At 39.4% G+C, this 25879-nt stretch overlaps 1 protein-coding gene across 1 annotated transcript in view; it reads left to right on the forward strand.

Moving 5' to 3' along the window:
* The first annotated feature begins 745 nt into the window (after positions 1-745).
* LOC120534680 (zinc finger protein 836-like) overlaps positions 746-25879 on the forward strand; it is a 156723-nt gene continuing 131589 nt past the window's right edge. The window contains exons 1-3 of the mRNA XM_039762271.1: positions 746-864; positions 5085-5254; positions 17945-18383. Coding sequence (XP_039618205.1) covers positions 17981-18383 — 403 coding nt within the window. The 5' untranslated portion in view covers positions 746-864; positions 5085-5254; positions 17945-17980. The remainder of the gene's footprint in view (positions 865-5084; positions 5255-17944; positions 18384-25879) is intronic.

The following is a 25879-nucleotide window of genomic DNA, read 5'->3' on the forward strand; positions in this document are numbered from 1 at the left end:
GCAGTCCACTCTTTGTGAATCTCCCCCACAGTTCTGAATGGGTTTTGTTTCACAATCCTCTCCAGGGTGCGGTTATCCCTATTGCTTGTACACTTTTTTTCTACCACATCTTGTCCTTCCCTTCACCTCTCTATTAATGTGCTTGGACACAGAGCTCTGTGAACAGCCAGCCTCTTTAGCAATGACCTTTTGTGTCTTGCCCCCCTTGTGCAAGGTGTCAATGGTCGTCTTTTGGACAACTGTCAAGTCAGCAGTCTCCCCCTTGATTGTGTAGCCTACAGAACTAGACTGAGAGACCATTTAAAGGCTTTTGCAGGTGTTTGGAGTTAATTAGCTGATTAGAGTGTGGCACCAGGTGTCTTCAATATTGAACCTTTTCACAATATTCTAATTTTCCGAGATACTGAATTTGGGACTTTCATTAGTTGTCAGTTATAATCATCAAAATTAAAAGAAATAAACATTTGAAATACATCAGTCTGTATGTACTGAATGAATTTAATATACAAGTTTCACTTTTTGAATGGAATTACTGAAATAAATCAACTTTGTCATGATATTCTAATTTTATGACCAGCACCTGTATTATTCATTAAAGTGTTTCACTCCACAGCAGTGCCACTCACAATATGGCGGCGACGTTGCCGTACGATGCTGCCAACGGTTAATCACCACATACGTGAACAGTTTTCGGCACGTTGTGACAAATCGCCTGCGTGAACAGTTTACGGCACGTTGTAATAAAACGCCTGCGTGAACAATTTAAGGCATATAGGCTTACATTGTACATGTGCGCACAGAGAGCGAGTAATCCAAGATTGTGAGCTATTTTCGAAAACAAAAATCATCAATGAAAAATAGAGGGTAAGTACTCGGGGTATATGGACGACACTTTATAGGTGTGTGAATTTTTATTGGCTTCACTCCGAGGCGAGCCGCGCGTTCGTGTCCATCAACACATTCCCGGACTTGAAAATGTCTGTGCCCCGCATGAGTTTGCTGTTTATTGCTGTCTGATCCTCCGGTTGGTTCGCTTCACGTTTACAAATGCCATTTTTGCTTCACACCGTTCATTCCTTTCTGTGTATTCTTTCAGTCGCGTCCCTCTCAAATCGGCGAGCTCCAAAAGGCGGCCACTCCACACACACACAGCGCTTTGATTTCTGCCTTCTTTCGATTCGCGGTGCCATGTTTGAATACAATAGAAGAGCGAGGAGTCAGTGAGGCATTTACACTGTTGATTAGTAAAAGAGAGAAATAAACTGGAGAAGAGTCGAAGTGGATACGAGCGGAGAACGAGTACAGATAAACCGAGTGAGAGGCAATTGTAGCGCTGTTGTTATTTTTTCGTTAATTTTCACATCGAAGTATAAATTGAGTGTTGATGGCCGCCAACCTTTGCCAGCCATCATCAGTTTATATGTATATTTATATACCCGGACTAACATTCTGAAATCTGCCTAATCCAATTTAGACAATATCACTACATAAATTGCTTAGATGAAGCGATGTATCTTTTACATTAAAATGAGTCAATCTTATATTTCTGCATTAAAGGCCAATCCAGTAATTGAGTATTAGAGGAGTTAACAGAAATGCTTGGTTAGTCTCCAGCAGAACGAATTTGAACCTCAGCCCATTTGTGCTTTGCAGTGTTCATGTGCGCCCTTTGTGTGTGTTTCCCTCTCTAACCTGGCACTCTTCGGTGGATACCAGGCCTGGCATTCCTCTTCTGGGGAAGGGCCTCTTTGAATAAATTAGAATATTCATGAGGGTCAAATGTGAGTTGTTTTTTTTTAAGGTTGCCCAATGCAAATTAGTCTATCAGGAGCACAGATTTCCAGGCAACGGAGCTCTGAACACAACTGATGCATAGAAGGTCTTCTCCACACCGATGTCACTGTACAGGTAGAAGCTGGGATTTAATAGCAGTTTATTACCAATTTAAATATTATTTATGTTATGCAGTGTTTACTTCCACAAGGCGTACCAAACAGAGCTGAAGTTCTGTTTTAGGGGTAATTAAAGTAATGTCTGCACCCTAATTGATACTTATATCTCACAAGTGCTGTTTTCCATTATTAAGCACCTTTTTCCAGACAGTTTTATTTATAAACTCTCTGCTGCTGTCTCTGTTGTACATGACCCTTCATTAGTTTTCAGGCTGTGAGGTGAAAACAGTTGTTATGGCAGAGGACACAAGTAGTTCATATTAGAAATGCTTTGGATTAAGAAAGTAGGAGAAGATTACTTGAATTAATTAAAAGTAATCAATGGCTTTGATTTATTGGGTAATTTACCACATTGAGTTTGTATATTTTACCACTCTTAGATTTAGGCAGGAAAATATTAAGAACTATACACTTATTATTATAATTATTAATAAATTGGTGTGTTAAGTGAGGCACTGCTAATATTTGTGGTGTTTTGCTCCGTTAAATGCAGGCTGTAATCGGTTCATTAAAGTGCATATCTGGTTATTGATGGGATAAGTCAGGCGCCATTACAGTGGCAGCAAACCCCCATGAGGTAGGAGGTGAGCCGACATGTTAGTAACCAATGGAGTCAAAGTACAAACCCATAACTATTCAAAATGTCCTCTGTTTATTTGATTTGTAAAACTCCTTTGATGCGTGATATTTAAATACAGTGGTGTGAAAAACTATTTGCCCCCTTCCTGATTTCTTATTCTTTTGCATGTTTGTCACACAAAATGTTTCTGATCATCAAACACATTTGACCATTAGTCAAATATAACACAAGTAAACACAAAATGCAGTTTTTAAATGATGGTTTTTATTATTTAGGGAGAAAAAAATCCAAACCTACATGGCCCTGTGTGAAAAAGTAATTGCCCCCTTGTTCAAAAATCACCTAACTGTGGTGTATCACACCTGAGTTCAATTTCCGTAGCCACCCCAGGCCTGATTACTGCCACACCTGTTTCAATCAAGAAATCACTTAAATAGGAGCTGCCTGACACAAAGAAGTAGACCAAAAGCACCTCAAAAGCTAGACATCATGCCAAGATCCAAAGAAATTCAGGAACAAATGAGAACAGAAGTAATTGAGATCTATCAGTCTGGTAAAAGTTATAAAGCCATTTCTAAAGCTTTGGGACTCCAGCGAACCACAGTGAGAGCCATTATCCACAAATGGCAAAAACATGGAACAGTGGTGAACCTTCCCAGGAGTGGCCGGCCGACCAAAATTACCCCAAGAGCGCAGAGACGACTCATCCGAGAGGTCACAAAAGACCCCAGGACAACGTCTAAAGAACTGCAGGCCTCACTTGCCTCAATTAAGGTCAGTGTTCACGACTCCACCATAGAAAGAGACTGGGCAAAAACAGCCTGAATGGCAGATTTCCAAGACGAAACCACTGTTAAGCAAAAGAACATTAGGCTCGTCTCAATTTTGCTAAGAAACATCTCAATGATTGCCAAGACTTTTGGGAAAATACCTTGTGGACTGATGAGACAAAAGTTGAACTTTTTGCAAGGCAAATGTCCCATTAAATCTGGCGTAAAAGGAACACAGCATTTCAGAAAAAGAACATCATACCAACAGTAAAATATGGTGGTGGTAGTGTGATGGTCTGGGGTTGTTTTGCTGCTTCAGGACCTGGAAGGCTTGCTGTGATAGATGGAACCATGAATTCTACTGTCTACCAAAAAATCTTGAAGGAGAATGTCCGGCCATCTGTTCGTCAACTCAAGATAAAGCGATCTTGGGTGCTGCAACAGGACAATGACCCAAAACACACCAGCAAATCCACCTCTGAATGGCTGAAGAAAAACAAAATGAAGACTTTGGAGTGGCCTAGTCAAAGTCCTGACCTGAATCCAATTGAGATGCTATGGCATGACCTTAAAAAGGCGGTTCATGCTAGAAAACCCTCAAATAAAGCTGAATTACAACAATTCTGCAAAGATGAGTGGGCCAAAATTCCTCCAGAGCGCTGTAAAAGACTCATTGCAAGTTATCGCAAACGCTTGATTGCAGTTATTGCTGCTAAGGGTGGCCCAACCAGTTATTAGGTTCAGGGGGCAATTACTTCTTCACACAGGGCCATGTAGCTTTGGATTTTTTTTTTCTCCCCAAGTAATAAAAACCATCATTTAAAAACTGCATTTTGTGTTTACTTGTGTTATATTTGACTAATGGTTAAATGTGTTTGATGATCAGAAACATTTTGTGTGACAAACATGCAAAAGAATAAGAAATCAGGAAGGGGGCAAATAGTTTTTCACACCACTGTATCCTGTCATACAATACAGTTTATTTTTGTATAGCCCAAAATCACAAAAGAACTGCCGTAATGGGCTTTAACAGGCCCTGCCTCTTGACAGCCCCCCCAGCCTTGGCTTTCTAAAAAGACAAGAAAAAAACTTTCCAGGTAGGTTTGTCATGCAGTGGGTGTCAAAAAGAAGGTCAATACAATAAAATACACAGAACAGGACAAATCCTCAATACAGTGTAAAAATAAAAATTTTACAAGTATGGAGCAGAATTTAATACTGTTTAATTAATATATATATATACACATACATACACACACGCACACAGTAAGACTTCGATTAACTGTACAGTTATTATAGTTAGCAAACTAAAATCATAACAAAGTATTATTTAAAAAAAAAAAATCCTAAACTGAAATAAAATATTTAATGAAGCCAAAATGAAAAACTAAACAAAACTAGTAAAGTAGCTGGAAAGACTTACTGAAATAATAACTTACTAAAAATATTTTTCGTTTTTGAATGAATATTCTTGCCGTTAGTCTTTAACCCTTGTAATTTTTAACTTGGCTGGTGCCGGAGGCTGGTTGTTTACACGGCATTTGCGGTGACAGAGCGTGCTAAATACAGACACGTAAAGAGTGTGAAACAGAAATCAATTTACTGTGCCCCCTTTCTTCGCGCTTGTTGTTTATCAAGATGTAATTCAAATGCCTGAAGTCAAAATGTGCTGGTCAGCAAAACCTTTACAGTATGGACAGAAAAATCATGAGTAAGTAATGTTTTAGTTTTTCTCAGGTGTCTGCATTTTGTTGACAGTAATTCACCTTCCATTTCATACAGGAGAAATCCTTTTTGAAAATAAAGCAACACTGATCAAGAGACTGACGGTCATCATACAAGATCGGCATATTGTTACTGACCAATCGCCAATCACAAAAAAGTCATTTAACAACGAAGCGATACAAATCTTGTAAAATTCCTGAGCTGGCAACATCTCTACTGAACTACAGGTAGGTAGGTGAAGAGAGTCTGCGAACTGGTGAAAAACTGAAGATACTGATTTGTTTTTGTATTTATTCTATATTTATTCTTTTCTTTTTTTAGTTTATATTTACAGCTCAGAATACCTGATATTGTGAAAATAATCCAGTAGCAGAATTATGTTTTAAAATATTTGATCCCCCTTTTTTTTCCAATGTTTCTCTCTCTCTCTCTCTCTCTCTCTCTAGGTAGTTGAAATATCATATTTTTTTTTTCTTCCACCATATCATACATATTGCATACCAGGGATTTTCCCTGCCTTGCATCCAAACCTGCTGCAGTAGGCTCCAGGTTTCCTGTGATCCTGCTCTGGATAAACGGGTTTAGATAATGTACAAATATTGTTCCTAATGACAGATGCTGTCTCTATTGTTTTGTGCCTGTCCACACTCCTGTTACCTGCTCTTACTCTGCTCATTAAGAGTTTACTGTTCTCATGATGAGCTATTCAAGTCTCACTGCCCCTAACCTTCACACTACATTCATGTTTTCCTTTGTTTTCTTCAATACAGCTAGGTAGGGTCTGCACACTGGTTTTTCCTAAGCCCCTGTGATTTTCATGAACAGAACACAGTTGTTCATTTCAGGCCTGCAGGTGGCAAAATTCTGTCTATTAACTCTTTCAGGGCTGATGTCGACTTTTGTCAAAATTTAGGGGTAGAGGACCGGTCATCAGCTGTAATCTGCAACAAAACTCGTCCTTACATTTTAGTTCAACTCTCTTGCTGATTTAACCTTGAATACCTATGCATGCGAGAGTAGTGAAGAGTAAACGACCTCTAAAATGGCACCGACATCTGGTGAGAGACCAAAGCAAAATACTCCATGGACGTTTCACGTAATTTCATTGAATAGGACTCTGACTTGTCGGACTCCAACCTGGAGATGGATGTCAAAAACGACAGTGAGGTACCAGCATCATCTGATCGGTCCCCAGCTGATCGTGGTGCTCAACACATTTGCATAGCTGATGCGCCTACAGCAGCATTCCCCTTAGAGGACCACCACTTATGATGACGAGAAGTACAAACCATATTGCATCACACTGCAACCGCCACCCACCTGCTGTGTGAAGACAACCAGACAGCCAGCCCACCGTGCATTCCTGGTGATCATCAAGGTGCCCCTGCACTGTGACTGCCGCCAGAGACACCAAACATGCGCCAACAGCAGCCAGAGCACGTAGCAACGGATGTTTTATGTTGATTTATGTATGAAACCATTGCTTTGTGTGCTTTTCAGAAAACTGAGTTTTTTGGGAAAAATATTCAGCCCTCAAATAGTTAATTATATGGAATCGGAGATCAATATGGCTGGTAGAAAATGACCAAGCCCAGTATGGGACATTTTTGAATGCAATATTGAAGACATTCATTATAAGCACATGGTCTTGGAGCAAGATATGGTGTGGGGTTTAGACATTTAGTGTAAAGAAAACCTTTCAAACCTTAGAATTCACCTAAATTTCATCATAAATTGGGTCATTCTGGGCAAGAAAAGGAAAAGATGAAAAGTGCCAACAGTCAGCACACATTTGTTCAGCACAAATGTCATAGAAAATATTTTTTTATTATAAAATTATTCATATTCAGTATCTGGTTTTGATTATGCTTGTTTTTATTGGACAAAAACAAAACTAGAGTAAGGTCAGAAAAAATATAGAAAAAAATATAGAAATAGAAACTAATAATGAAAGGCAAAACTATAATAACCTTGATTAGCTGTCAGTCTCCATTAACCGTCGGGTAAACAATATTGCATGCCAGCGTCTGCCTGTTACTACTGCCTTGGGCTGCGACTAATGATTATTTTGGTAGTCGACTAATCGATTCAGCCGTACTACTGCCACATGATACACTGCGAGCTCTTCACAGTGGATCAACTCCCCCTTCTGCTAGTGTGTGGTGTTCTTCCACAACACCACATGTCATGCCGCATTTTGAAATCACAGTGTCAGTTACATACCTTCAGGTTTAATTACATTTTGTAGTTTTTCTCTTTTGTTATAATTAAATTACTGTATATTGTTATGGCCAATAAACGTATACACGTGGTAATGGAATTGTCACACAATTTAAATTATTAAACGTTTACAAAACTGCAAAAGTGCTTCAGAAATTGAAGTAATGTTATTATGCTAATGCTCTTCTGCATTGTAATTTTCTCCTTTAATTCTGTTATGCTTTATTAATATATTGTGACGTGCAGCCAGCTTGTGATTTGCTGTAAGGGTGTAGAAAGGACGTAATGCTGTGTAAGTGATGGGACTGGGTGAAGAGCTTCTGTTCTGTGAGGGGTGGGCACTCCTCTTAGGAGATGAGCGACGGGAGATGTTAGGAGAAAAAGGAAAGCGCGGAGGAAGGGAGTTTGGTGTAGGGAGTCGGAGGACAATAAGTAGGTAGTTTTTGTGGCATAAAGATAGACAGAACAAAAGTGGCAGGAGATAATTATTGGTAGGGAAAGCTTTCTTTAATGCTGTGGAGGTGTGCTCTGTAACCCAGATAATGGAGTATAAGAGCGGGCACTGTTTCTTACAGAACAAAGACTCCGAGTGAAAAGTTAGCAAACTCCTTTACCCCTTGAGTTGTATTTGCTTATTACACTGGTCATCGCAGTGTTATATAAATTCATTTTAATATAAATAAATAAGCCTTTTCATTAAACTAACTGTATATCAGTGGGCGGCACGGTGGCGCAGTGGTAGCGCTGCTGCCTCGCAGTTAGGAGACCCGGGTTCGCTTCCTGGGTACTCCCTGCGTGGAGTTTGCATGTTCTCCCCATGTCTGCGTGGGTTTCCTCCGGGCGCTCCGGTTTCCTCCCACAATCCAAAGACATGCAGGTTAGGTGGATTGGCGATTCTAAATTGGCCCTAGTGTGTGCTTGGTGTGTGGGTGTGTTTGTGTGTGTCCTGTGGTGGGTTGGCACCCTGCCCAGGATTGGTTCCTGCCTTGTGCCCTGTGTTGGCTGGGATTGGCTCCAGCAGACCCCCGTGACCCTGTATTTGGATTCAGCGGGTTAGAAAATGAATGGATGGATAACTGTATATCATTTTTATAATAGCTGTTCTGTTATCTGCCTTTACTCTTATCTGTCACGGCCTCAGTCCCAACCGTTGATGGATAATCAAGGTTTTACTGTATGTTTGTGTGTGTATATGTGTATATATATGTGTATGTATATATGTATGTATATATGTATATATATGTGTGTGTGTGTGTGTGTGTGTATATGGGCCCTGAGCTCACTGCCCAGCAGCATGCAGCTCAATTGGCATTCGCCATAGAATACCAGAATTGGCAGATGCACCACTGGTGCCCTGTGCTTTTTACAGATGAGAGCAGGTTCACCCTGAGCACGTGACAGAAGTGAAAGGGTCTGGAGAAGCCATGGAGAACATTATGCTGTCTGTAACATCATTCAGCATGAGGTGTTTGGTGGTGAGTTAATGATTGTCTGGGGAGGCATATCCATGGAGGGTTACACAGACCGCTACAGGCTTGACAAAGGCACCTTGGCTGCCATTAGGTATTATTTAATAAAATAAAATGTATTTATTTTCATACAAAAAGTGTTGTATTTTTGAACGGGTGTAGAAGTCGGGGTCTGATTTTTATGATCAGTTTTTCGGGTTTCAAGACCGAACTTATACGTATATATAGTAAATTTTGGTATATGGTAAAAATATAAAAGAAAAATGTTTCCACCTTAATTAAAACATACATGTCTGAGTGTCTCTCTGTTTTCGATGTCTCTGTAATTCCAGCAGATGGTGCATCACAAACATTTGTGCTTATAAACTGCATTGCATTTTTATTTCAACAGATGGTGCATCACAAACATGCACACTGCTTTCACAAATCCTATACCTAATGGCACATAAGAGAGACCAAAGCATTGCATTTTATTACTACTTGCATTACAAAATACATTCCAATAGATGATACACTGCAAAGGTTAACACACATTTCTTGTTGGTTGCTTAAATTACAACCCATCTTACACAGATAGCATAGCTAGTATATACTGTATATAAAATCACAAAGTGTCCTGCATCCATACAGACTTCACATTGTATGCCTGTTTACAGAAATGGGCATTTTGCTACGCTAGTGTAAATACATACAGTGAATTAAACAACACACAGTTAATAAATGTAAGTTAATAAGACAATAGAAAACATTCTAATTTTTTGAGATGTGAACTACAAAAGGAAAAATCGAACAAATTCACACCCAAACTAATGGTCAGATACCAAAGGTATAAAGGAAAGTGCCGCCAAAATAAAACTTTAAACCTTACCACCAAGTGACGAGCCACCGTAGTTTAAAAGTGAGTAAACAGTTAAAACCTTTGGAAATGGCAGCCGGCATCAGCCACTGCAAAGAAGAAAAAGAAAACGCATCACTCTGTGATAATCACGTTGTCGAAGAATTGTCAGTAGAGGCCGACCAGTCCAGTGTTTGCAGAAAAGATCACATCAACAGCTTTAAATATTAAGCAGCAAGACGCCCTCCTAAAAAGTTTTTGATTTTTCACTGTTTCTGTATTTTATTTTGCAATGTGATATATGCAGTCATAATGTGTTTTCAATGTTTAATTCAGTTACAGTTTGTGCTCATTCATAATTATCTGATACTGTACAGTAATGTTGAGCTTACCTGTGTACCTCACAAACATGCTCACTAATGAGTATGAAATCTTAATTATTAGTTCATTGCTTTTTTATTTTTTGCAGAAATCTTCAGTGGTCTGTTCTGTAGGTATTTAAGAATGTTGTAGTGATCTTTGGGAAAATTGTTTGGGGGTCTTGGAAGTTTCTGGGCACGTTTTATTAATTAACGATTGAAGACAATGGAGGCTTTCTCTATCTAAAAACTCGGTGCCCGATGTTTACTAAAACATTTTCTATTTGGATAACAGTCAATAGCTGTACTTTGTTTCCTCTAAATTGTCACAGAAATTCAAGTAATATTTTACGTTAAATTAATACATTAGGCAAATCTGGTGGCCTGCCATATCACTCTATTAATTTTAAACATTGCAAAGTCCATCCCTGTAGTGGTGTTGCAATGAAGAATATCATAGTGTGAGCTGGAGGGCTGATCGCACCCCAAATAGAGACAAACGCCCCTGGGAAAACCACAAAGCCTGAAACACTGACTACCCTCACATTGCTCCTTATCCTTGCACTATAACGCGTAATACAAGCCTCGCGCGGTACTCCGCCGGTCAGATTTGGAATTGATTGTTTGCTTATATCTCTCTCTTTGCTCCTAGCGGAACTGTCATCTCTGACTTGTCATGGAGCACGTTTAAGCTCATGTGTTTGCAGTGTTTGAATAAAAATCCTTCTTGTTTCTACGACCTCCTGTGTCTCTGTGCAAATCTGTGTCCCAAGCGTGACAATAGGATGTCAAATTAGATTAGTTATAGTGCTTATAGAAAAGAATCACCCTCCTTTTAAAATTCACATTTTGTTGCTTTTCAGTATGAAATGAAGACAAACACACACACAAAAAATATTTCTCCAGCTGTATGTGCTCAATGCAGCTTACAACAGCCAAGTGAAAAACATAATAGCAACAGTCCAGAAAAAATAAACGACCACTGAGATTGTTGAAGGATCTCCCCCTGTGTCCGTACTTTGTGGGACCAACTTTTTCTTTAATTCCAGAATTGAGTCTGTTGGGATTTTTCTCTACCAACTTTGCACTTCTTGGCCGTGTAATATTTGCCCACTCGTCCTTACGGGACTGTTCAAGCTCAGTCAGAATGGATGGTGGCTGTTTGTGGACTGCAATCTTCACATCATGCTACAGGTTTTCACTAGGGTTTAAGCCTGGGCTCCGACTCGGCCATGCAAGGACATTCACCTTCTCCTCTTTCAGCCAACTTTGCTTTGGGTCATTGTCGTGCTGGAAGCTGAACCTTCTTCCCATTGACAATTATCTGGCAGAGGGCAGCAGGTTTTCCTGAAGAATTTGATGGTAGTTTGCCACATCGATTTTTATTCTTCTCTCTTTACAAGTGCCCCAGTCTCTGCTGCACAGAAACACCCCCACAACAGGATGTTACCACCCCCATGTTTTATTGTAGGTATGTTGTTCTTTGGATGGTGAACTCGATTGGTTTTCTGTCAGGTGTACCTGGCGTTTAGGCCAAATAGTTCAATTTTGGTCTCCTCTGACGATCACACCTTTTTCCGTTTGGCCTCAGAATTAGGGATTGCTTAATCGAGACTTGATGAGGCCTTTCTTGTGGCATGGCTCCTCTTTTGCAACCCTCCCATACCAGCCATATTTGTAGAGCATTCGTGATGTTGTTGTTGCATTCACACAATGGTCACTCTTTTCCAAAAATTCCTGTAACTGCATCAAAGTTGCCATTAGCCTCTTGTTAGCCTCTCTGACCAGTTTACTCCTTGTTCTTCTATCCTGTTTGGAGGGTCCTAGTGGCACCAAACATTTTCCACTTCTTGATTATGAAATTCACTGTGCGCTTCTAGGGATTAATAAAGCCTTTGAGATTTATTTTTCTGTCCATCTTCTGACTTGTGCCTGTACACAACTTTATCCCTGAGATCTTCAGACTGTGTCTTACCACCCAGAGTTGATTGTTTGCTTTCAGTTGCACTTCCAAGCACTGAGATGCTCCAGGAATAGCTGAACAAATTGGAATGATTTGGTGTGCAAAGGAGAAGGAGATTAGATGCACCCGATTGAGTCTACAAGGATTTTTTAGGAGGGGGCTGATCCTTTAACCCTCTCTGTGATTCTGTTGCTATTATATCTTTTCACTTGGCTGTTTATAAGTAGCATTGAGTAAATATAGCTGGACAAATTATTTGTGTGTGTGTCTTCATTTCAGGCTGCTAAGCAACAAAATGTGAATATTTTGAAGTGGGGGATTCCTTGCTGTACCTACTGTAGCTCTTTAAATCTGCAGAAGGATGTTCACAGTTGCCGTATATACTCGGTATAAGTCGGATCTTGAAACCTGAAAAATTGAAAATAAAAACAGACCCCAACTTATACGGCCGTTCAAAAATGCGTCACTTGTTTATTTATTTTAACCTCTTGTCTCCTCCAATCTCGCAGCAGTTTCTCAGACACAGCGAATTTTGTTGCAGCTGCCCAGTTACAAATTTCTTTCACCACTTCGACTTTTAATGTAAAACCAACTTCATACTTTCTTCTGATCAACCCCTTCATCTTAGATAAGGGATGCTGTTACAGTAAAGGTGTATGAGGGTGTGAGATACACAAAACAGTGCAGATGTCGCTTCAGAATAGTTCAGGTATTACCGTGTGGTCACGTAGGCACAATATAGTGCTGGGCAGTATACCGGCTCATACCAAAAACCGTTTTTTATTTTTGTTATGATATGGATTTTTCTTATACTGCAACACTGGTTTAAATAGTCTAAACAACGTTCGGATCATGGCGCAGCAGGAAACTGTTTAAGGGGGGACCTTTTTCACTGCTACCACCGCTAAACATGCATGCAATGGAGTACATGAGTTGGTGGAGGTATTAAACGGTGAAAATGGACTGAGAACATTCAGAAACTGAAGCTGTAGCAGACGATAAAGTTGAACATGATGACACAGAAGAACATTTGATGAAAAAAGGAGCAGTGTCTGTTGTCTGGAGATACTACATTGGTTTTAAAAGGTCGGAGGTGGACCATTATGTTCAAATGTGTAAATACTGTTTCTATACTGTACTGGATAATACTGCAAGTCAAGTTGTACTTGTTTTATTTTTTTTCAATACAGTGTCATGTTCCTGGGTACTGTGACTTTATTCTTGACATTTGACTTTATTCTCGCTGTTTGTGTCGAGATTAAAGTCGCCATGTTGAGTTTATTCTCATAATTTGTCATTAAAGTAGAACGTCGTAAACTAAACTTCATCTTAAAATGAATATTTAATTTACTAGATTTTCTCCAACCCCATCATACGTTATGTAGCACATTAAATGCTTTGTGTTAAGTGTTCCCCGATCCAGTTGTTAATTGCTGTGTTGCTCTTGCATTAAGAGGAGGCGCAGGCAGTGATCGCCACACAGAATCGATTAATTTCAAGATATTCCTGCTCTCTGATCATTTAGAATGCCAAGATAATACTTGATATCATTTTCATGATGAAATTCATTAAAGTGTGTATTAATCATGTGGGGGGCACGATGGCGTGGAGGTTGCACTGATGCCTCTCAACAAGGGGGTCCCGGGTGTTCCTGCCTTGAATTTGCATGTTTTTCTGGTGGGTTTACTTGGCAAGCTTCAGTTTCCTTTCAAAGTCATGTACGGTGTGGGGTTTTGTTCTGCTGTATTGACCCTGCTAGTGTATGTGTTGCTCGTATTCACCCTGCGATGTGCTGGCACCACGTTCAGGATTTGCTCCTGCCTCGCACACAATGCTTGCTGGAATGGGCGTAACCCTGAATGGATGGCATAATTAAATATGTATAACACAGATTTTTTTTTAAAGTTCTGAACACTCCGTGGTCTAAGTTTATAACTAGTTTTAATTTAAGACGTTTATCGTATGGCGATTGGTTATGTGGAGTAAGGATAGGAACTGTAGGTTTGGTACGTCCAGACAGAGACAGCACTCCTGCCGTAGAAGAACATGCATTGAATTCTGTGTTCGTGTCTCCGACCACCAGATCACAAACCCAACATTTAAACAATATTTAAGTTAAACCTGTGCGATGATACCCATTCATACATCAAGTTTTTTGGAGTCTCGGCACTGAACGTACACCTGGGGACCCCTTACTCCGATGCAGCAGCACTACCGCCTCACTGCCATGCATTTTTATACTTGCTTTAATGCATTTCATCATGAAAATATCAAGCATTTATCTTGGCATTCTAAATTTTCAGAGAGCAGGAATATCACAAACTGAATGGATTCTGTGCGGCGATCGCTGCCTGCGCCTCCTCTTATTACAGAGGAAGGAAGAAGCCCGTACCGATTAAAAACTGGGTCGGGGAACACAACACTAAGCATTTAATGTTGTACGTTAACTTATGACGGGTTTGAGAAAATCCTAGTAAATTTAAACCTTGATTTTAGGATGAAGTTTAGTTTGACATTCTACTTTAATGACAAAATAAACTTTGAGAATAAAGTGGAAATGTCGAGTTTAATCTCGACATAAGCGTTGAGAATAAAATGGAAATGTCAAGAATAAACTCATGTCGACTTTATTCTTGTCATAAGCGTCAAGATTAAAGTGGAAATGTCGCGAATAAACTCAACATGTCGACTTTATTCTCGATGTATAGTTTTTGTTTTTTTCTTCCGTGTCTTTTTTTTTTTTTTTTCTTTCTTCACTGTGGCCTTAAAACGCTTCTGTAGGTTATACCACAGATAGATAATAAAACTGCAACTTGTATGTATAATGCTATCTATATAGCTTAGCTTGAAGCAAGGTCCATATTAATGCAATTTGCCTTAATGACGGTTCAGTTGGTAAAGATGTCATCTCCAAGTTGCACTTGTTTAATTTTATTTCATTTTTATTTGGTGAATACTGTGTAATGTACCTGGGCTTGAAGTCTTGAAGTAATAGTATTACTGGAAGCTGCACTATTATTTATTTTATTGTTATCATTAATTAGTTTAAATTTTATGCAGTTTTATGATGGTAAAGTTGTTTAAAAAGTCACTTTAACGTGTCAGTGGACAGAGATTGTTAACATTAACAGAAAGTGTAGTTGGTTTACAAAAAATATTTACCAATTGTTCCTTTTCTAAGACATGTTCAGTGCAATACAACTTTTGACAAACACCTCTGGATATTTTATGAAGTCTAAATGCCTCTTTGGATGGTTGAAAATATGTTGTCAAAATTATAGTTTAAGTTGTTTGCAAAATTTGTTCAATAAAAAGATTCTGTATTTTGAGTGCAACTGTCATGCAATGTGATTCCTTCTCTTCATTAGTGCCACCCCCTTGAAAATTTTAGGGGGCCATCCAAACGTGTATTAATACTTGTGTGCACATTAAAAAATATTTTATGCAATGTACAATGCTCATGACAGTGGATTAGGTTATTCTTAGCAGGTCTACTGCAGTAATTGCAGTGGAAAATGTGGTTAACATCCACTCATGCATGGGAAAAAAATACCGTGATATAGAATTTTGGTCATACCACTAGAACAATACATAGAAAAAAAAGCTGTGTGCCCAGGTAGTGTTAGCATATCGTAATCTCTTAGACCAATAGCGTGAGTTTTACGTATTTGACTTATACGACTGACATTATAAAATACCGGAGATTATACGGTGAAATCAAGTCCAGACTTATCCGTGGGACAATTTATCCGTGAGTGCATATACGGTATACAGAAGAAACCACTTTGAAATGTGTAGTGGGAACAAAGGGTTTTATAAAATCAGTTACTACAATCAGACAGTGTAATTGGCTCAGAAGACAACTGGGTGAATGACTCAATTTTATTTATTTATTTTTTTTTCTTCATCACTTACCGTATGATGCAAAAGTTTTTGTCCAACCTACACCAAGTAAGTAGAAGGTAACCATCAGTGACACATGTTGCCTTCTGTTGCAGGCTGCGTGCTCTAGCAGAGTTTCGTTCCTCTTTTATTCTCGCCATCTTGACATGTCTGTTTCTTAACACAATTCTGAGGCCCTCCTTATATAAGCATTTCTCAATTTAACTAACAACACAGGTCTGGGATCTGAATTGATTATATCATTAAGGTGATCAGTATTCACAATTTGGATTAAATTCACTTTTACTGTTGTACTGCCACCCTGGGAGAAACCACTAAACCCTGTGTCGCTGCTCGATCAAAATACTGCTAGGGAATAGCAGTTTATTATTGAAATCTTGCGGGATAACATGACCAACACGTCCTTATTTATGTTATTTATGACCGCCACATGCCCCAGATCGACATAAGATAACAAGCATTAAAGCAATGAAAGGAAAAAAAAAGGAAGGTATATTTACATGTTAACCGACGAGACAGTTTTATGTAATTCCCCATCAAAAAACATTTAAATAAGAAGAATTAAAGACAAATGTTTACAGATTAGGGTGTGAAGTGACCTCGCTTGAGAGAACCCAGTTTCCAAAAATTGGTTCATGAGCATGGTGAAATGCTGGAAGCCCCACGGATGTATGCCGTCAGCTGATGCCATTAACAAAAATGTTCTGGCCTACCAGTCTCCAAGGTCAATCGCTACAGTGAAACCAAAAAAGTTTGTCTTCAGAGGCGTGTTTCCCTTGTATCCCAAATAAACTAAAACTTTCTTCCAACAGGTGGCACGCAGGTAGATTCTTCTCGCTGCTTCTCCTTGCTCCACCGCTCGATTTCTCTCTCTCTCTCCCCCTTTTACAGCTAAATCGTCTTCAGCCCCAACTTTACCATCCACACTGTGTCTTTCCCTTAAAGGTGTATTTCCCCATTTTTGGGGAACCCTCTGCAACCCATTTCCTGATGTACACTCTAAGTAGAAGCAAACTGACATGTACATTTGGCAACCACCACACTGTTTGGGTCCCAGAATTGTATTGTGGTAACAGACAAGAGCCCAGTTAGAGGAGGTCTGCACCTGGGAGTTTCTTTCAATCCTTCCCTCTTTCATCAGCTTATGGACGTGTTGACTCATGAGATAAAAGACCAGTCCCCCGGTGTATGCTTTTTGCTGATGACCTTGTTTTAACACCAGAAAAGTGCAAGTTGGAAGAATGAAGAAGGGCTTTGGAAGATAGAGGGTTAAAGATTTAAAATGAAGAAGACAATATCTGAGCTGTAATGATAATCGGGATTCAGACGTTAGCCTGCACTGGGAACTATGGAAAAGAGTGGATATGTTTAAATATCTAGGATGTATGGTAGCCCAAGATTGAAAATGAAATGCACAGATAAACGGTAGAGTGCAGTATGGATGGAACAGATAGAAGAAGATATCAGGAGTATTGTGTTATTGAAGAGTAAGGTGAAGGTTAAAGGTCAGGACAGCGGTAAGCCCAGCAATGATGTATGCAGCTGAGACATGGTGGTGGGCAGTAAAGGGATTGCAGGAGAAAAAGTTAGATATGGCAGAAATGAGAATGTTGAGATGAATGCAGAGTTACAGAAAAGAACAGAATAAGAAATGAGACAATCAGAGGTACAACAAAAATGGGTAAATACAGGAAAGGAGGTTGAAGAGGTATGGACATGTGATGAGGAGAGACAATGAATATGTGGGTAAAAGATTGATGGGAAGAGAAAGTATCCATCCACCTCAGCTTTGGTCTCCTTTAAAGTAAAAGTAGATTGTGAAGAAAAATGGTCTGACTGGTGAGGAGGTGCAGGATGAAGCTGTTTGGAGATGATTGATCAAGCACATTAACTCCAAATCAAAGTGGGGAAAAAAGGAGGAAGAAGAGAATACTGCTGAACCACAACTGTGCAAGATGGTCTTCTCTTCCAGTCTATAGGACCTTCACTCCAGTCCAAAAATGTTTTGACATCTGAATATTTGATATGAGGAATGAGCCACTATTGATGTCTTGAAATGCCTGACTTGATGTGAATCTTAACTAAAAGGGTGCTGTGAAGTGATGCAAATATCGTTACATCTGACTAATGCACTTCTGATTGAATTAAATCCTTTTCCTTTTTTTCAGAGAGAGAGAAAAAGCTGCTGTTTAGGTTACATCTAGATGGATGTAAAAATGGAGACGTGTGAGGCCACCATAAATACCAGAGAAATAATGGCTGTAAGTATTAAGAAGGATGAGTGTGAGTGGGAGTCTATCCACCCTCAACAGGAGAGTCTCTGCATTGAGGACTGTGAGACAGGGTTAGTGAGCATTAAAGAAGAGGCTGAAGAGACGTCTGTCAGCATTGAGACAAACATTTATAAAAGTGTGCAGAATATCAAGGAAGAGGACCATCCGTGTGGGGGTGAAGATGGAGCAGCGAACGGGTTAGTCTCACCTCACAGCAGACCCTGTGCATCATCAGAGTCTTCAATCCTGGTGAAGTCTGAATCATCACAGCCTGACACCCAGATGACTGAAGACCCTTCATCTGTTAGAATTGAGGAAGATCAGGCTGATGAAAGTAAGTGGAAAGTAAAATTTAGTGTTTTATGGTTGGGGGGATTATGGGTCTGAAAGGTAGGTCTTGTACTTTTTATGAAAAGCATAGTAAATGCAGTTAAAGGGGGTATGTGTTATTGTGTGTTTAATGTTGTTTGGCAGTTAATGTTTCAAGTAGGGCTGGAAGTAACTATTTTGATAATCGATTAATCTGATTATCTTGTCAATTAAACAATTAGTTGGGTGGTTTAAAAAAAGTTCATTTGAAATTAAACACAAAGCTCTTGAAATGGAACTTTTCAGCAAATAAACAGATTTAGTTTTTTTACATGACCTACCTGTCGATATTTTTAAACTAAATGTAGGTTTTTATACACCATTTATATAATATTACATTGAAAATAAGCAGTAATAAATTAAAAATATAAAACACTTCTGGTTCTAGTTAGGCAATGCACACACTCTTTCCTTAAACGCAAGTTTTTAACAAATTAAACTCGCAAGTTGGCTTATATTCAGAATCGCACTAAACGCACACTTCAAAATTAAATTAATTTTCTTTTTTTTTCTCAGTTTCTGTGAAAGTTTTACTAGTAACACATCATGTAAATATCTGACCACCACATATGAATTTGAATTTGTTGCTCAATCGATATTTGAAATTAGGGTAAATGCCCGGACTGTGTTTTCCTTTTGCAGCAAAGCAAGTGGTTTCGTTTGCATGAAACTCAGTCCTCCCTTTGCCTTGTGATATGCCAAGTTCATTTTAAGTGAAAGTTCATTTCTTTTTTGCATCACCATTCATCTTTTTTGTGTCTGGAAACCTCTCACCACCGCAGATTCTTCAGCACATTTACTTTCAGCCAACACGCTGTCACAGCCTGACGCATGTCATTTGCTATCGGCAGTGTGCTGTTAGATTTTCACTCTTGAAACTCTGCGATTCTGCCACAAAATCTGCTTTACCGGCTAAACATGGTGTGCCGCAGCAGCACTTGAACATTATCGTATCTTCTTTCAAACTGTATAAAATCATGTTAAATTCCAATAGTCAACTAGTCTGGAACTTTTCCACCCTGCTGCTACCTTTTGACTCTGAATGAGAGATTCGCCTTTCTGTCACAATTGATGTGCTGTTGGATTCACTGCGGCACTGTCACTGAATTTTTGATTTCCTTTCCACGTGAGACTGAAAAAAGTTTTCTGCTTGTACTGCTACTTTAGTTTTTTCACAACCATTTTTTTTAAGCCCACACACATGAGCGCAAGTTTGTAATGTGATATAGCACCATAATTAACAGAGCGACGCAAAAAAAAAAACCAAATATGTAAAGTGAAGATCTGAACGTGTACTAGCTGGTGGTGAATGGCAAATATTTTTAGACATTTAAGGCCTAAGAGAAGGTTTATGGATGTGGTGAGAGAGGACATGAAGGTGATGGGTGTGACAGAGCAAGATGCAGAGGACAAAAATCTGTGGAAGAAGATGATCCGCTGTGGCAACCCCTTACAGGAGTAGGCAAAAGAAGATCATAAAACTCTGTCGCGTGCTACAGCATTACAGAGAGCTGGACTATGAGTCGAATTATTCCTCCCTTCAAACCAAAAGTCATGTCATAATGCCTAGCCTAGCATACATTGTGTTCATATACCCGTATCACATAACACCGAAGTGACATTCAGCTTACTAAGATGACGGCAAGTCTTACTCTTCCACGGAGCCTCTAACGTATGTTTCCTGTTCAAATGTTTGAGCATGTGCTCTTGTGCCATATGAAGTCAGACCTACTCGTTTTGCAACGCCCGACTTTTTATTTTCCATGTTGAGAGTGAAGTGTTCCCAAACCTTGAAAGTCTTAAATTGCACTACCTTTTTCTGCCACATGCTTACCGTTTGCCTTTTTTCAAATGTCTTCACAGCTTAGAGAAGTAGTGACGAAATTGCACGCCACAGCGTGTTAAGTCTAATGACGTAATCAACTAATCGATGAAAGCGATTGTTGCCAGCACTTTTTTTTTTTTATTTTATTGTAATCATTCCATACAAATAGATTCATTTTTACAAAAATATAGGAGTGAAAACAAGTCAACCCACACCCCTGAGAAAGAGAGCATGGCCAACGGAGTAAAACTTAAAGCCATTGAAAATAAATAAATTGAGTTTAATAAGCGGATAAAGATAAATGGAGAAGAAAAAGAAATGGGAAGAGAATCTGCTTCCTCTGTGCTTTTAGAGCTTATTCTAAAATGTTATTGATCAGATCCTGCCAGGTTTTGAAAAGGTTCTGCACAGATCCTGTAAGTGAGAATTTATTTTTTTCCAATTTCAAATAATATAAAACATCAGTTACCCACTGACTTAAAAGAGGAGAGTTAGGATTCTTAAAGTTGAGCAAGATAAGTCTGTGTCAATAGTGAAGTAAAGGCGATCGCAGTTTGTTTATCCTTCTCCATTTTAAGCCCCTCTGTGAGCCCACCAAACACAAATGTTAGGAGGGATTGTGACACCAAGGCTGTCTGATAGGCCTTTAAAAATGTTGGTCCAGAATGATGTTAATTTGGTGCAGGCCCAGAACATGTGGCCCAGTGAGGACGGAGCTCGATGGCAGCGTTCACAGGTTGGATCTTGCCCTGGAAACATTTTGGACAATTTTAAGAGAGAGCAATGTGCTCGGTATATAATTTTGAGTTGAATAATTATATGGAGCTTGTGTGAATTCTCTGCATTGCTACCTTCCACTCCTTTTCTGAGATGTTCAGTGAGAGATCCTTTTCCCATTTTCCTCCTGAATCTTTGAAAGGGAGGGACTGTAAGATGGTTTTATATATTGCAGAAATGCTGCTGGAGTCCTCAAGACTGAGCAATATTTTTTCCAGCATAATGGAGGGTGCGAGATGACGAAAATTGGTCAGGTTCTGTTCAACAAAGTTGCTAATTTGAAGATTGTGAAGGAAATGTTTTGCTGGAAAGTTAATTTTGAAAATGTAATTGTTTGTAGGATGCAAAGATGCTGTCTATATAAAGATCTCTTAAGTGATTTGATCCCAAATGTTTTCCAAATATTAAAAACTGCATATGTTTGCGACGGTTGAAAAAGGTGGTTCTTGTGCAAAGGTGCCACAGATAAAAGGTTCTCTATCTTAAAATACTTGCTACATTGGTTCCATATTCTGAGTGAGTGAAGCACTATTGGGTTGTTAGTATATTGGCGATAATTTGTAATTATAGGGGCACAACACAGGGAGTATAAAGAAGTACTGCAGTTGCCAGCGTTTTTAATAATCTATTATTGTCAATAATGTTGATTAGTTGTTGCTGCTCTTAATGTAAGGTTTAGCAATTTGCTGCTCTTGCATTGTAGCTGTATATTTGTGCAAACACTCCAAGCCTGTCCTCAGTAAAAAGTGTTACACAAAAGTAGAATTGTAAGGAAAAGTTGGTGAAATCTTTGAAATCCCCTGAATTTCTGCGTTCATTTCTGATAGTAGTGCAGTCTCATTAATAGACAAACACAATCATCTTAAACTAATAACACAAAATTGTTTGTTAGATGGTGTCATTCCTGAACTCTTTAATTTAGGAGTCAAAACAAACCCACAGGACCAGTTGGAGCTTTATGAATTGTGGAAATACAGGAAATGAAAATTGTGTACTGAGATATGTATTAAAATGCATTATACAGATGTCAGAACTTTTCTTAAAGTGGTATTTTTTTGTGCCCATTTCTGGTTGTACGTACCCACAGGCATTGAAGTGCTAATTGATATTAGAACACTAGAACAATCTAGGCAAGAACAGGCCATTAAGCCCGACAGAGCTCACTAATCCTATGCACTTAACCCTTCTGAGAAATTATCGTCGAGTTTTGAAAGCCCACTGTCTACCACTCTATTTGGTCACTTATTCCATGTGTCTGTGGTTCTTTGTGTAAAGAAAAACTTAACAATGTTTTTGGGGTATTTACCCATGACAAGTTTCCAACTGTGTCCCTGTGTTCTTGATGAGCTCATTTTACAATAAAAGTCTCAATGCACTGTTAGAGTTCCCTTCATAATTTTAAACACTTCAATCATGTCGCCTCTTAATTTTCTTTTGCTTAAACTGTAAAGGCTCAGCTCTTTTAATCTTTCCTCATATCTCACCCCCTGTAGTCCTGGAATCTGCCTAGTTGCTCTTCTCTGACCTTTTCTACCACTGCTATGTCCTTTTTGTAGCCTGGAGACCAAAAATGCACCCAGTACTCCAGATGAGGCCTCACCAGTGTGTTATAAAGCTTGAGCAGAACCTCCTGTGACTTGTACTCCACACATCAAGGTGCTATATAACCTGACATTCTGTTAGCCTTCTTCACAGCTTCTGAACCCTGTCAGGCAGTTTATATCATAGAGTCCACTATGACTCCTAAGGTGTACTTTTGATTTTGTGACCTCCCATTGTGTATTCAAACCTAAAATATTTACTTCCTATGTGTAATACTTTACATTTACTGACATTAGGTTTTATCTGCCACAAATCAAACCAAGCCTGTATGCTATCCAAGTCCCTCTGTAATGCCTCCGGATTCCAGATTATCTGTGCTATCCACCTATTTTGGTATCCTCTAAAAACATAGCCAACTTGTTATTTATATTCCTGTCCAAATTATATATAATATATAGCACTGACACCTGCTGGTCACCACTCTTAACATTGGCCAGTTCTGATGAGGTTCCTAACACCATCACCCTCTTCTTCCTGTGTCTGAGCCAATTCTGCACCCATCTAAAAACATCACCCTGAACTCCCACTTCTTTTAACTTGATGCCCAACCTCTCATGTGGCACCTTATCAAATGCTTTCTGAAAGTCCAGATAAATAATATCATAAGCTCCACTTTGATTGTATCCTTTTGTTGCCTCCTCATAGAATTCCAACATGTTAGTAAAACACGACCTCCCTCTTCTGAAGCTATGTTGACTGTTCAGAATAACTCCTGCCCTTGCCATGTGTTTCTCAATCTTATCCTTAATAATTCCTTCCATTTTCCTGTGATGTACATTAAGCTGTCTGGCCTATAGTTGCTTGGATCTGCCGTGTCACCCTTTTTATGTAATGGGATAATGAGCGCCATTGTCTTTTGGAATCTCTCCAGTTCACAGTGACTTTCTAAAAAATATACACCGAGTTTATATATGTACTCGCTAGCCTCCTTAAGAACTTGAGGGTAAATATTATCTGGTCCTGGTGATTAGTTTAATTTCAGTTTATTTAATCTGAGGAGCACTTCTGACTCTACAATTTCCAAATCCCTCAATACCTATTTCCTCACTTGTGAACTCAGAAAAATGTGAGTTTAGGACATCCACTATTTCACTGTCTGTATTTTTTAATTCCCTTTTAATATTCCTTATGCGCTTCATATCCTCCTTGACTGATTTTGTACTACAAAAAATAGTTAAAGAATCTCTTTGGGTTTTTTTTTTGGCCTTATCTGCTATATTCCCCTCCAACTGTCTCTTATCCTCCCGGATATCCTTCTTAATGGTTGCCCTTCATGTTCTCATACATCCTGCAATTCACTTTAATAATTCTTTGCATTTACATAGCACTTTTCTCACTACTCCAAGTGCTCAGAAATTGCTGGTTAAGGGCCTTGCTCAAGGGCCAAACAGAGCAGAGTCCGTTTTGGCATTTACAGGATTCGAACTGGCAACTTCCCGATTGCTAGTGCAGATATCTAGCCTCAAAGCCACCACTCTGCCTCCGCAAAAAGCAGCTGTGGGACTCCCTGTCGGGAAATTGAACCCCTGTCTCCCACGTGACAGGCAGGGATACTCGCCACTATACTAACCTGTAAAATTGTTAGTCTTGTACACCTTATTCCTCTGTGTTTTTTGTTTTTTTTCCCTTTGCAGCTTTTTTAACTTTTTATTAACACACTGTGGAGTTTTATTTCATTTCTTATTAATTCCAAATTGAGGAATGTACCTGTCCTGCATTACATGTAAAACATTTTTAAACCTGTTCCACTGCTCCACAATTGTGTCTACTCTTAAAAGCTTATGTCAATCTGTCCTCCTTGACTTTGCCACATCTGCCCAAAATTTGCCCTACCAGTTCAACCTAACAATTTTATCCTTTGCATCCACACTCTTACAAACCACTGAGAATTGTATTATATTATGGTCACTTGACCCTAGTGGTTCAGTCACTTCTACACCCTCACTTCTATCCTGATTATTACAAAATACTAAATCGAGACAGGCTTCAGCCCATGTTAGTGCTTTAACATAATGTGTTAATAAACAGTCACCAGTGGTGGGCCGTCAGGGCCTGCAAGGCCTTCTCTGCTGGCCTAAAAAAATATCTGAATTACAAACTGATGTTAATTATATTTTGTCCATGAATACTTATTAAATAATTCCAAATAGTCTGTCCGCTTCCTTTCATAGCTTTTCCGATGGTCGTGCTGCTTCCAGACATGTATTTTCGTATTAAAGCATTTAACCAATCACATTTCAGCCATCATTTGTTGCCAGGCAGGGTCAAAGAAGTCTGCCCGGAGGCCTTCACAATCCGTTCTGCAAGCCCTCTAACACAAAGTAAATGTCGATTTGAACTGTTGCTTCAACCAATCAGATTTTGAGTTGGTGTCACAAGGGCCCTCTAGCAGGCGTATGGCAATGTCGCCGTATTCAGACCCATTGATTGGATAGTATGGTGTAATAGCTATTTTGTCACCCCACAGTGGCTGAAGGAGGAGAAGAAATAGATTTGGTGGCAGATTTACTTTCAAGGCCATTTTCAAGACGGACTTTTCAAGAAAAGCTGGACATTGTTAAGAAAGGTCGGACAACTCCGAATCTAGCTAGCCTGTCACAACCAGGAAGAGGATTTGTCCGCCACTTTCAGGTTACCAACTACGAGCGGTACCCCTGGCTCACAGGGTCCGAGGAACACTGCAAATTGTATTGCTGGGAGTGCTTGTTATTTGCCACTGATCGACATGGTGTTTGGTGCCACACTGGGTTTGTAAATTTAACTTGCCTATCCAAGGCAGCAACAAGACATCAAAGCACTGCCGGACACTTACAAGCAACGGTGCTTTCCAAAACTTTTGGGGAAACCAGAGTAGATCTACAGCTGAACGAGCAAGTGCGCAGGGAAATGGAGCTCCACAACGAAAAGGTGAAGAAAAACAGAGAAATCTTAAAAAGACTGATAGACTGTGTCATTTTTTGGGGCAAACAGGAACTTTCATTTCGGGGACACGGTGAAAGCATGGGATCCAATAACAGAGGGAACTATGTGGAGCTTCTTTCTCTCATTGCTGAAAGCAACACGGATTTACATTACCACCTGTCCACCAATGAAGTGTTTAGTGGGACGTCGGGTAAAATACAAAACGACTTGATCACTGCTATTGCTGAAGTGATGGGGGAAGAGATAAGAAGTGACGTTAAAAAAGCACCGTTCGTCTCTATTATGGTGGATGAGACGACAGACGCGAGTAACGGAGCGCAGCTAGCACTGGTCCT

Source organism: Polypterus senegalus, chromosome 8 (assembly GCF_016835505.1).
Source record: "Polypterus senegalus isolate Bchr_013 chromosome 8, ASM1683550v1, whole genome shotgun sequence".
NCBI classification, from domain to species: Eukaryota; Metazoa; Chordata; class Cladistia; order Polypteriformes; family Polypteridae; genus Polypterus; species Polypterus senegalus.